Source organism: Sciurus carolinensis, chromosome 16 (genome assembly GCF_902686445.1).
Source record: "Sciurus carolinensis chromosome 16, mSciCar1.2, whole genome shotgun sequence".
Taxonomy (NCBI): domain Eukaryota; kingdom Metazoa; phylum Chordata; class Mammalia; order Rodentia; family Sciuridae; genus Sciurus; species Sciurus carolinensis.
Window position 1 is genome coordinate 1,648,297 of NC_062228.1, and position 12,869 is coordinate 1,661,165.

General features: G+C 51.1%; 1 protein-coding gene across 5 annotated transcripts in view; it reads left to right on the plus strand.

Moving 5' to 3' along the window:
- The first annotated feature begins 245 nt into the window (after positions 1–245).
- Positions 246–12,869, plus strand: part of Klhdc4 (kelch domain containing 4) — a 43,273-nt gene continuing 30,649 nt past the window's right edge. For 2 of the 5 annotated variants that reach the window (XM_047528883.1, XM_047528884.1), the window contains exons 1-4: positions 246–421; positions 8,003–8,094; positions 10,694–10,772; positions 12,053–12,151. In XM_047528883.1, coding sequence (XP_047384839.1) covers positions 326–421; positions 8,003–8,094; positions 10,694–10,772; positions 12,053–12,151 — 366 coding nt within the window. In that variant the 5' untranslated portion in view covers positions 246–325. Of the gene's footprint in view, positions 422–8,002; positions 8,095–10,693; positions 10,773–12,052; positions 12,152–12,869 lie in introns of those variants that run through there. The other 3 variants (XM_047528885.1, XM_047528887.1, XM_047528886.1) reach the window with 2 other exon arrangements.

The window sequence follows — 12,869 nt, forward strand, 5'->3', positions numbered from 1 at the left end:
TCCGTTTCTCAGCCTCCACCGCCCGCCTAGCCACAGGGCGACGCTGCCAGGGCCACCAGGACGTGCGGCAGCCGAGGCCCCGCAAGGCGAGGAGGGCAGTCAGCTCGGGGCCTCCAGTCCGCGCGACCGCGAGGAAACTTCCGGGAGGGACTCGGCTCCCCGGCGGACGGCCGCGCCCAGCGTCAGGCTTCGGCGGCAGCTCCGCGCCGGAAGCGGCCGGTCCGCCGGAAGTGACGCCATCTGCGCGCGCCGGGCTTCCGGCCAGCCGCGCTCCTGGCCAGCCGCGCTTCTTCCCAGGCGTCAGGGTTTCCTCGGCCCCGGCGCGATGGGCAAGAAGGGCAAGGAGAAGAAGGGCCGCGGCGCGGAGAAGACGGCCGCAAAGATGGAGAAGAAGGCGTCCAAGCGCTCGCGGAAGGAGGAGGTGAGCGGGCCGGCGCCGCGGCCCCGGCGCGCTGGGCACGGCCTGCGCGGGACTCGCCGCAGCCCCGCCGCCCCTCGAAGGGTAGCCGGGTTGACGGACTTGCTTTCCCTTGCCGGGCAGTGTCCCTCCTGCTCCGCCGCCCTGTTCCTTGCGAGGCAGGGTGGTGGCAAGAGGCTGGGGTTAGCGCGGGGAGCCTGGGGTGAGCATCAGGTGGCTTCTGCGAGCTGTGGAATCTGGGAATGAGCCTCTCTTGGGCTCCTAAGAGGACAGACAGTCCTGACAGCAGCCCGAGGAGTGAGCGTGTAGCGGGATCACGGAACTGAAGACGCCGCTGGAAATGTAGGGTACCCAGCGCAGTCGATGGCGACCCACTGCCATATTTTCATTTTCTCCCTCCCCTCACCCCAATACCTGTTGGTCGGTCAGTGCTGACTTTGGGGAAGAGTGTCGTGCTTTCTGTTGACCTCTGCTCAAGGGGAGAGGTGGCTGTCATGGCCAGCGTGTGGTGCGTGTTTGTAGCATGCCAGGACTGTGCTGTCTGGGTTTTCGTCCTCACAGCTTCCTGAGTTAGGTAGCACTGGCATTTCCACTGGACAGGAGGGAAGCCAGAGACAACAGGTCACATGCCCGTGAAGTGGTGGGAGCTGGAATTTGACCAGATATTCCCAATCTAGTCCAGAGCTCTTGGCCACTCTTTTGTGCTTTTCTTCCTAAGATACTGATCCCTCCATTTCCTCAACTGTCACATAGTGCGCTGTTTTTTTCCTTTCAACTTGCGTTAGGCTTTAAGATCCTAAGGTTCCTGACCAGTTAGGTGCACAGGCTGTGCTGGTCTGATTTGCCTGTCTTCACCACCACTAGCTGGACAGCCTCAGAGAAGCAGGACCTGCTCCTAGGGTTGTGGCATAGTCAGTTCATCAGTGTGGTGTCTGAAAGCAGTGCTTGGCACTCAAAACCGTCATCTTTATACATCTTTACATCCCCCATCTCCCAGTTTTGCTGGGACTTAGAATATGATACCAGCAGCTTCCACAAAGAGAGAGCTTGGCCTGGGACCTTGCACACTGTCTTGATTCATTCTCAAAACAAACCCTTGGGGTCACTGGTCAGTTGATTAGGCCAGCCCCACAGAGGATAATCTCCCTGTCTTCAAGTTAGCTGTGCCATAAAACACCTCATTATGGGAGTGATGTCCCATCACTTCACAGTCCTGGAGATCATTAGGGGGAGGCAGGGCAGTCTTGGAGGCAGCTGGGAATTCTGCCACAGAACCTACATGTCTGACCACCTGACTGATAGCTTGTCTCTGTCCTGGCCTCTGCCACCTCTCCAGCTCTCTCCCCAGGCTCACTGCTCCAGCCACACCACCTTTATTCTGGTGTCTCAAATGTGCCAAGTTCTTCCTGCTTTTGTTTTTTACCTCTACCCCAATCACATTCCTTGTGATTGGCTCTTTTCATCTTACAGCTTATCTTCACCTGGAGAGACTATCACTGACTAGACCACCTATATCACCCAGACCCTGCTCCTTCCTGGTAATTATGAACCTCAGCCAAGGCTAAGAGGTGCTGCCAGAGAGTAGTAAGAGCAAGTGCCGCTACTGCACCAGTGTGTGCTGGTGAGGGTTCAGCATGCAGGCATGTGGTGGGGATGCTGGAGAACTGGTGAGGCGTGGGAGATGCCCAGCCTGCCCTTCTCATGAGTGATGACGCTACCCCTCCCAGCTGTACTCATTTCCCTGTGTCTGAGAAATCTGGACAAAACCCAACTCCAATAGGAGACACAGTGGGACTCCTTTGTCCTTGTATGATTGGGTTAGCAACATGGATGGCCTTAGTCTGGGGCCGGGGTGCACAGTGCCAGCTGCATGCTAGGGATACTCGCTGTCCCACCCCCTGCCCTCTTTGCAGCCCATTCTTTCCTCCCTCCTCATCTTTAAGCAGTCCCTTCTCCATCCAGGTCTTCTGTAAAGTTCCATTTGTTCAATAAAACGTCTCAAGTATGGAATGCAGCATATTTTTTTAGGGACATGGTGTTCCATGGATGGTTGCAGATGACTACCACATAGGAGCAGGATGGTGGGTGCTTACTTGGCCTGCTGGGGAGCATACAGATTGTTGGAGCTAATTGGATTCTAATTTGTCCATATCTAGGAAAGTGGAGGCTCAGCCCTCAGTCATATCTGAGGTCTTCTTGTGGAAAAACTCCCTTTTCCACAAGAAGACAGACTTGAGAGTGGCCATGGTAGTATCACTTGTTAAAGAAAGGGGGAGGGCAGGGGGATATTAACTGAGTTGTTCTTTGCCACAAAGATGGACAGATAAGCTGTGACTGAGTCGTAAATGAGTAGTTTAGTGTCTCAAATGGAGACAGGGCCCAACAGAGAGACAGAGGACAAAGGTACTTTGGGCCTTGTCTCTCGGCCTGGCAGCAGACTCGGGCAGCTTGGTGGAGCCACCCTCAGCCAGCATCGTCTCTGCATCATTGAGGTCGGGTGCCCTGTGTGTGTTCTCATGTCTTCAGCACAGGACAGCGTGCTTGAGTTGAGTGTAGTTACCATTCCCACCCCTGCAAGTCACCAACAAAATCTCTTGTTCAGAGAGCCAGCCTGACATCGGCCTGTGGGAGCTGAGTCTCCCTAAATGGAAGCCCCAGTATTGCCTGCAACCCCCAGTTGCCTGTGTGCTTGCTCACCTGACTCAGTTTGGTGTCCGTAGTCATCTTTCAACAGATCCCATTGCCATCCAGGTATGGTGGTGCACACCTATAGTCCCAGCTACTCAGGAGGCTAGGCATGGCCCCGAGTTTGAGGCCAGTCTGGGCAACTTAGTGAGACGTCTGAGGAACAGATAGAAAGGCTAGGGATGTTGCTCAGTGGTAGAGCTCTCCTGAGTACTACACACCTGGAGAAAAAGGATCCCAAAGGATCCCAGTGTCTGGTAGGACGTTGTGAGAGGAGCATGGGGCGGGGCCTGCTGGACTGGGACTACCTAATGCAATTTTATGGTGACAGTGTGGCTGCCCAGATCTTTTTCCAGATTAGTTGTGGTGACCAGTGACCTGCCCTCCATATTCCTGGGCTACTTGTTCCTTTCTGCAGGCAGGACTTCCCCTCCTCTCCTAATCTTGCAGGCATCTCTCCCCATTCACTGTCTTTACTTTCCCTTTCTCCTCCTCTCTGTTTTTCTTTCCTCCCTTTGTGTCTTACTCTATTTTTCAGTCCCTGCTTAAGTCTGGCACAGGTGTGCAGAGACCTCTGTGATACTGGGAGTTAGCATCCCCTGACACAGCAGGCTCTCGCCAGGGCTAGTCACCCTGGCAGCCGCTAACTAGAAAACAGGCCGGGTCCGCTGAAGTAGTTGGCAGGCCCACGTGAAAACCGGGGTTGAGTCCCCTGGCATGTGGAAAGCAGGAGAGTTTGAGAGCCTTTCCTTTTCTTTCTCTGGGGAGAGGAGTCCTATTTATTTTTCAAAACTGGGTGACAGCAAAAGTACTGGGTCCACTCCATCATAAGAAACACTCTTGATGACCCACTCTTGTACGTCCTTCCTCATCAAGGTTGAATTCAGGGTCATCTCCCCCTTCTGCTCCTCTGATTCCTTCCCTGCCATTGCTACTACCTCCTTAGTGGCACTGGTTCCCTCCTGCCCTACCACCCCACCCTGAGAGACCAGCCCTGACCTTTCCTGGGAGACTTTGTTCTGGGACAAAATTAGAACCAGCTATTGGGGTTTATCCTCTGAGGAAAGTATCTAATGGAGAAAGAAGTCTCATTAGAGTGTCTGTCCTTTTCATAACAGATTTGGATTATGCAAGGAAAGATTCTGAGATGAATTTATAAAGCTAAGCTTGTCTTTCCCTTACCTGGTGAGATGTGATGGTAGTCCTGGCTCATTGCTACTCTGCTGGTGAGAGACTGGAATAAGTGCTAAGGAATGGACGTGACTGATGGGTACGTGTCATCCCCAGGTGGCAGTGTATGCAAGGCAGGCAGTGGTGCTGTCCCAGGTGAGGACACTGATGGCATTACAACTTTGCTGTCCATAGGGAGCTGATAGGGCACTCCGTCACCTGCTTGACTGAGGGCAGGAAAGGATGCATAGTTAAATCTGTGAATTATGACAGAGTCCAACTACATTCTTAAACAGGCTGATAGAGAAGCTTTTAGAAAATATACTGAAATTGATCCTAACTTAGCAGAGGGAGAGACCCTGATATTCATGGCTTTAATCTCTCAACCAACCGCAGACATTAGGAGAAAATTACAAAAATTAGAACACAGACATCAAACTCCTGTAGCTACTCTGGTTAATGAGGCCTTCAATGTATTTAATAATAGAGGGCAGAGGCAAACTGAGGTAAGTTTTTGGCTGGAAAACAAAACCCCCAGCTTTCGACTGCCCTATTACAGTCCCCTCGAAGTGACCCTAAATCAGAAGTTTGGAAGTCACTGCAAGCCCCTGGGGCCTAGTCAGTGTGCTTACTGATAGCAGAAAGGCCACAGACAACCTGGTTGTCCAGGTTGGGCTCAACTGTGTGTCAAGCCAAGCTAGAGGCCTTGTTGGCACTGCTGGAAGATGACTGGCGGAGTGTCAGGCCTGAGCACCCATGTGGCTCCAGGAACTCTCTTAAGCTTCACATTGATCGTGCTCAGTGTGGCAGGTAGGAAAAGTAAGTTACCTGTCCACACTAGGGCTACCTCTTCTGTTCTGACTGTTGACCTTTATCACACCTGAGATGTTCCATAATAGGAGATAGTAGACCTCAGATGAGACACTTCACTTTTCTTCTTACTTGCAACATGGCTCTTCAACTATCTCCCATTCCTTCTTTATGTTCCAGAATGTCCTATCCCTCTGTTTGGAAGGAACCTACTGACAATTAGGAGCAAGTGTCTCATTAACAGGAAGCCAGATTCAGGTAGAAGAGCCCTCAATGCCAGGCATTCCTTCGGAGTGGATTCTAGGTGATAGCTTGCTCAGTAGAAAGACCTGTATGCAAAGCACGGGATAGAGACAGAGCAGAGCCTCCCACTGGGCCGCAGGCACCAGAGGGTGTTTTGACCAGGTAAAGGTAGCTGGATTGTGCTGCTTTGGCCTCCCCAACTTAGAAATCCTTTCATATGCTTCATATGTGAAAGACTGGGTTTAGCTTTAGGAGTTCTAACCCCAAATTGTCAGGAGCCTATTCTCAAGACCAGTAGCCTATTCTTCATTCCAGTTTTTTTTTTTTTTTTTTTTTTTTTTTTTTTTGCGGTGCTGGGGATCGAATCCAGGGCCTTATGCTTGCAAGGCAAGCGCTCAACCAACTGAGCTATCTTCCCAGCCCCAGTAGCCTATTCTTAAAACAGATCCAGTGATATCATCAGTACTATAATCAGCAGAACCTCGAAGATGTGCCTCTTGACAACTCTGAGGTTGAGTGGTTTGTAGATGGGAGTAGTTTTGTAGAAGGTCATGGAAATTACCACCCTGCAGGTGTTAGGACTCTCTGCTGAGAATTCCCTACACTTCCTGTGTGCGTTTCCCTGAACCCACTTCTAGTTACCTCCTTGCCTCCACCATAGCTAGGCTCCCAAATACTAGTCCACAGTGTCCTGTTTTTTTCTTTTGGTACCAGGGATTGAACTCAGGGGCACTTAGCCACTGAACCACATTCCCAGCCCTATTTTTAATTTTATTTAGGGACAGGGTCTCAGTGAGTTGCTTAGCACCTTGCTTTTGCCGAGGCTGGCTTTGAACTCGCCATCCTCCTGCCTCAGCCTCCCAAGCTGCTGGGATTATAGGTGTGTGCCACTGCGCCCAACCACAGTGTCTTCCTGCCTCTCCTGTCATTAGTCAGCCAGCTCTTAATTGAACTCCTAACTGGTTACACTTTGACCTGCCTGCATCCTCCTATTAAGACAGTCCTGGCAAAATACTCCATTGCCTCATCTTAAACCCAGAAGGATGGCTTTGGTTCTCTTGTTACTTCATTCCTTTGTGATTTGTGTGATCAGCCTCCCACTTCTTGAAGCTTTGGATTTCCTTGGTTTCTGTGACATCAGTCTGTTCCCTTGTTTTAACTTATTCAACAAACTTCCCTGCTTGGTGTTGTGCTGGTTTTCTGCAATGCAAAGATGTCATAACCATGATCACTTAGGACTAAGAGGTTTGGGCAGATTTCTGAAAATTTTCTAACTTCTTGAGGTTGTTTTGCTGCCTCTTTGTTTCTCAGCCCTGTGTGGGATGCTTTAAAGACACTGCTCAGAAAAGTGGAGGTTCAGTAGGCCTGGCCTTGGAGACAACAGGGAGGGCAGAGAGGAGCTCCCAGGGGAGAAGAGCTGAGAGATTGAGGGGGCAACTGAGAGACGGAGGCAGCAGGAAAGACTCTGTTGCATCAGAGTAGCCTCAGGGCCATAACTTGGAAAAATCTCTGTGACTTCCTTGACCTCAAGAACAGTCTCTAGTGCATGCTCTGGGCAGTACTATACATCTGAGCTACTCTCCTTGAGATTGAGACTGCTTCCAAAGCTACATTCCCTGAGACTGAGACTGCTTACAGCCTGAGACTATTCCTTCTTTCAAAGATTGTGTTTCTCCTGAACATGTGAAACCATGACCCTGCAGGTTAAGGAGTCTGAGTGGAATTAGCTTGGATTTTAAGGGATTTATGTGACCCTCTTGAAGATGTCCCCTGAAGTGAATAGATAGGAGTTTATAACCCCAGAGAGAATGCACACTTTGTAAACTAGATCCTTGCTGTGTCAACTTCCTTGTGCTTAGTAGACTTTTCTTAAGTTGGTGTTTATTTGACCTGTGCTGAGGAAAGAGGTGTGGGTGACTGTTGGGCCCAGGGAGCTGTGCGCGGAGGCCAGTGTTGTGTGGGGAGGAGGGGAGATGCTCTGGAAGTGTCTTAAGTGCTAGAAGGACATCTGATCTCTTCCAGCCCTGCAGAATGTGGGAACAGGGTGTGTAAGAGGGAGGAGTGGAGGCAGATCCCATGGCTCAGTGCGAACAAGGTGAGGGTGTGAGATGGAGAGGAGACCAAGGCAGCTTTCCAGATGACGGCTGTGCACCAGGCGTGGGGGCAGGGTGTACTTCATGCCTGCAGGGAGTGAGCGCCTGGCAGGGTGGGAAGACTGGCCTCCAGGTCTGCCCGGCTGTGCCAGTGCGTCAGCTTTAGGTCTGCTGCCAGAGCTGTCAGTAGGGCCTCTGAGCCCCTGTGCAGGCCCCATCCCAACCTGATTCCAGTGCTCCTCTCCTGGAGCTCACATTTTATCATGGGGTGAGGTGTGAACAGGACAGACAGGAGAAGGGAAAGACAGGTGTTGCTGTCCTGCAGGAGGCAGGCTTGGGGTGGCCCAGGACTGAGGACTGAAGTCAGGATGGACAGGTGTTCTGCACTGAGCTGCATCCCCAGCCCTGTGTATTTTCTGAATGTGTTCAGTCCTGTGTATTTCAAACTCAGGGAGAGCAGGTGAGGATTCCAGATGTGATGGACAAGTCTCATCCAAGCGACTGAGGAAGAAAACTGGACAGACTTTTGGCTCCATGGCAGGTTCTAGAAAGAGTCTCATGTTGGCTGTTTGTGTGCCCCTAGGAAGACCTGGAAGCCCTGATAGCCCATTTCCAGACCCTGGATGCCAGGAAGACCCAGGTCACGGAGACGCCATGCTCCCCACCCTCTCCACGGTAAGCAAACAGGCTTCCCTGCCTTCTGGTTCTGTTTCCTTTTCTTCCCTAAGTTGGAAAATGACTTGACATGGATACCACGTTCTTGTGAATGACTGAGCACTTGGGACATTTCCCATGAGCACTTGCTGTGGGTCACTTGCCTCTGCAGAGCTGGGGCCAGGTTGTCAGCTATGCCCTGCAGGGGCCTGGTGATAAGGCTCAGCATGGTTGCTTCTCTCAGAGTGGGTTTGAAGACCCTGTAGCTGGTGGCAACCATGGGTGAGTATTGTCCCCCAACTGTTCTTTGGCTCTGAAGGTGTTTTAAAAGTCCATGTCACAGGGGTTTGTTCCCAATGCCTTTAAATTCTCACGTGAAGTTTATTAGACATACGTTGCCATTTTAAATGAATGTGTAAATGATGAAGGAAATCTCAGGTCTTTTGTAGGACTTCAAACACCCATGGAAACAGCTGGAATGGGCTGAAATGAGCAGGCGTTGGGCCCCCTCTGGCTGCTTCCTCTGAGTTTCTGAGTGCTGAATTTTCTGCTTCTGTTTGGGACCCTGTAATTCTCTGTCAGCTACTCAGAGAGCAGTCAGGTCACTGAGTGCATCAGGTTAGGAACCTAGGAAGGCCCAGCACCCTCATGAGAAGACGATGCAGCCTTCAGAGTAGGGAAACACGTCCCTGCCATGGGTTCCTTGGCTTTTTTTTGTTGAGAAATACTTGCTTTAGTTCTCAGAATGAGATGAGCTTGCAGGCCCCACCTGGTGGTATGTCAGCCTGGGCCAGTGCTCAGGAAGGGGGCTGTGCTGGCTGTCTTCGCCTTCGCAAGGTCAGCAGTGACTCTTATGCCGCATCCCTGGGCCTGAGTGCCGGCGGGGGATGAAGCGAGCCCCGAGCAGAGTGCTGGTGGTGGGGCAGCCCCAGGCACACAACCTCTTGTTGTCTAGTTCATCCTGCCTGGGACTGGGTTTTATTTTTCCCTTTAGTTGGCATGTTATGTTTGGTAGATGGGCATTTTCATTTGAATTGTTGAAGCAGATTGAATGTCTTAAAGTTTTGTGTGTGCACCGGCACTCCTGAGGGAAGCCACTTGGAACACGGATTATTATTTGATGGTGTTTTAGGACTTTTTCTAAAGAAAAAACTTGCTCCAAAAGTCAGGCTTAACGCCAAGATATATAAAGTGCTGGCTGTCCCTGTGCCCACTGCATTGGAACGTACAGTGAAATGAAGACCTTGTTAGGGAGCCTCCGTAACTTCTGCCCTCCCTTCTCTGGGTTGTCATTAGAAACCCTAGACAGTTACCAGTTCTTAAGGGTGCATGGCCCTGAGTGTGGCCCAGGTGTGGCCTAGGACTGTAAGGAAGCTGCCCTCACTGGGGTGTCTGTGCCTCTCGCTGCCTGAGCCTAGGTGGTGCCTGGGTAAGGTGGAGGCTTTGTTGCTGCTTTCTGCTTTGGGCCTCGTGCAGATTCTTAGTGTTGGGTACTTTTCCACAGAAAAGTAGGAGATGTTAAGAGAAAAAAAATTCGGGATAGGGGAAATTTGGGAAGTACTGTTCTTTTCTAAAAACGTTTTATTATGGTTGTGTGTATAACACAATTTGTCATTTTAACCGTTTCCTTCAATTCCGTGGCATCACTTACCTTTGCACTACCATGCAGCTGTGGGCTCGGCCAAGTTCCAACTCCTGCCTTTACTCAGTACAGAGATGGCTCCTGTGGGGCGGTCACTCCCTGTCCTGCTGCCTGCTTGCGCTGTCTCCTGGGCTGTGGAGCTGTGTCCAGATGTTGGCGCATGCAGTGTTGTTGTTGGGGCCTGGCCTCACCCACTCTGTGCTGGTGAACACTTGTGAGCAGTGCTGTGGTGAACACGGCCACAGGTGGCTGCTGATTCACACTGTAATTCTGGATTTAGCTTCCAAGGGACTGCCAGACTGTTTTCCTGCAGCTGCACTGTTTTAATGCTGGTTTCTTTACTGTGAAATTTTCTAGACTGTGGAATGCTTCTGTGCATAATAAATCCCCAAGAGAAAAATAGAGGTTTCAGGTTTCCAGAGCTGCTTAAACTTGAGACCTGCTTTCCCTTTGAGAAGCAGCTTTTGGAGTAGTGTGGGCCCACCTGGGGGCTCCAGTGCAGAAAAGGTTCTGAGAGCCCGGCCTCAGCCTTGGTTGGCCTCGTGCTCACTGCCCCTTCTGCTTTCTGCTGAAGTAGGCAGTGTGTGTATAATTTCCCCCATGGTATTATTTTGTCCTGTATGTACAGGAAGTAGAGTTACTGACATTATCTTGGCAGAAGACCCCTGGGATCCACTGGGCTTGCGGGGCAGTTTCGATTGTGCTTTAAGGGGCTAGGCCCCTAAAACAGGGCAGGGTTGGCAGAGGCAGCATGTCAGGCCTCTGGACTTCTGCCTTCCTGCTTTGTGTTTTCAACCGGTTCTGAGTGAGGCAGCCCAGACAGGGGCTCTTCAGGTGTGTGAATCTGCATCTGGCCAGTGGTCCCAGGATGGCCCCTGTGCCTGCTGTCCCTGGTGAGGCATGCTGATGGAAGAAGCATGGCCTCAGCATGGCGTCACACGGGCTGCGGTGCTCATCTGTGCCTTCTGTCTCTTGCAGGTTAAATGCCTCCCTCTCCGCCCACCCTGAGAAAGATGAGCTAATCCTTTTCGGAGGTGAATATTTCAATGGCCAAAAAGTAAAGTATACATTTTTTCTTTTCCTCTCAACTTTTTCTGGGTCATTTGAAGTGCAGTTAATTGATATAAACATCACTTTTACTTTCCTGTCTTACATCCCACTTCCTGAGTGTCAGGCCTGGTGCATCCATGACAGTCACCAGGGCCAGCCAGGGACTGAGTGACTGCGGGCAGAGTTCTGCAGGGTGCTCGTCTCTGACCTGCAGAGCTCACCCCCAGCACTGCCTGCAGAGGCGGACCTGCCTGCTGCTGTGGTGCTTGACTGGACTGTTCTTCCTTATGGCGGCTTTTCACATTCCCATCCTTCACCGTTGGTTTCCAGCCCTAGGAATGGATCCCAAGGGCTTGCGCGTGCCAGGCAAGCTCTCTACCCCCGAGCTGTATTTCCAGCCTTCAAGGTTGTTCTCAATAAAAAATAGTGCTAATAAGTCATGGGGCTTTTATTTTTGAGTAGGCCAGAAAGCCTCATGCACGAAGCAGAAAGTGTGAGCCCGCTTCCTCTGGCCTGTGAGGAGCTCCATGAGCCTGACTTCATTCATGCATTTCTTAGCCTTCTCTTCTTTTTCAGAGACATTCAAAAACTAGATTTGAGCTGAATGTAGTGGCACACGCCTGTAATTCCAGTGACTGGGGATGCTAAGGCAGAAGGATCTCAAGTTTTAAGGCCAGGATCAGCAACTTAGATCCTATCTCAAAAAAAAAGGCTGGGGATGTAGCTCAGTGGTAGAGCCCTGGATTCAGTCCCTAGTGCCCCAAATCAGTCAATCCATCTCCAAAAAGCTAGGCTTGGGTTTGGAGAGTGAGGGTTTGGTTGATCAATCAAGGTGCACTTGGCACCTCAGAGGAGTGGGCCATGGGCATTCAGCCTCTGTCTGTAGCGACCTCTGGGAAGGAGCACCTACATAGTCATTCTGTGTTTCACTTTCAGAGCCGTGACATAAGATGACAACACTCTGTTATGAAAAGGACTGTGCTTTAGATGATTTGCCCCACTGTGGGCAGATGTAAGTGTTCTGGGCCCACTTAAGGCAGGCTAGTTCAGCTGTGATACGTGGTTGGTTGAGTGTGTCAAATGCCTTTTCAGCTTAGAGTGATAAGCAAGCTAACCTATACCAAGTTTGGGACACCTGTCCTGTCGTCCCTGCAGATTTCAGGACCAGAGCACTGCCTGCCTGCTTTGGTCTATAGTCTGTTGCTGTAGGAGACAGGCTTTCTGGGAATTCTCACAGCATCCTGACCACATTCTGTCACTTTCCTGAGGTTCCTTTTCTTCCCACAGACTCTTATGTACAACGAGCTGTATGTCTACAATATCAAAAAGGACACCTGGACTAAAGTTGATATCCCCAGTCCACCTCCAAGGCGCTGTGCTCACCAGGTAATTGCTACTGGCCGTCCTCCTTTCTCCCTCTGCAGGCTGGAGCCAAGGGTAGACCCTTGCAGAGTCTGTGGAGAGCAGGCAGCCTCGTGCTGATCATCTGGACTATGCTGTTTCTAATCTGGACTCTTCATTAAGTTCTTTGTGCTCGTAGTTCTTCACCTGTGAGAAGGGGAGGGGACACGTGCTTCCCAGGTGGGTGAGATCATATTAACAACTTGTGTCTGGCCTGGCACATAATAGGCTAGTAAAAGGCTTGCTTCCCTTCTGAGTGAGGAACCCCACAGACCCAGGGTCTGAACTGGTGTTGAACAGGAGGGGATGAGGTATGCAGGAAAAAGGCACATGGAGGAAGGAAAGTAATCATTTTAGAATGAAGTGAGCCATGGCGAGATGCAGTGTGGAGTCAGCTTGTGGTTGGCCTGTTTCTGCCCTGTGCCTCTTGGGGAAGGAGTCCCTGGCTCCGGTGTTCTGGGCTCCATGGGATGTGGGTCTCTCCTTGGTCCTCACCACAGCTTTGCCCTAAGAGTAGTGGGACTCACTTGCTGCCCTGGAGGAAGGCGGGGAGTGTGCGGTGAATCTGAGAACTGCAGGAATGAGAGTTGGTGTCCTCGGTCACTTACTGTGGCCCCAGTGACTACCTGACCAGAACACACTCGGAGTGAGATGTGTTTTCCCACAAAGAAGACGTTTTCAAAGATTCCAGATGCTGAGAGAC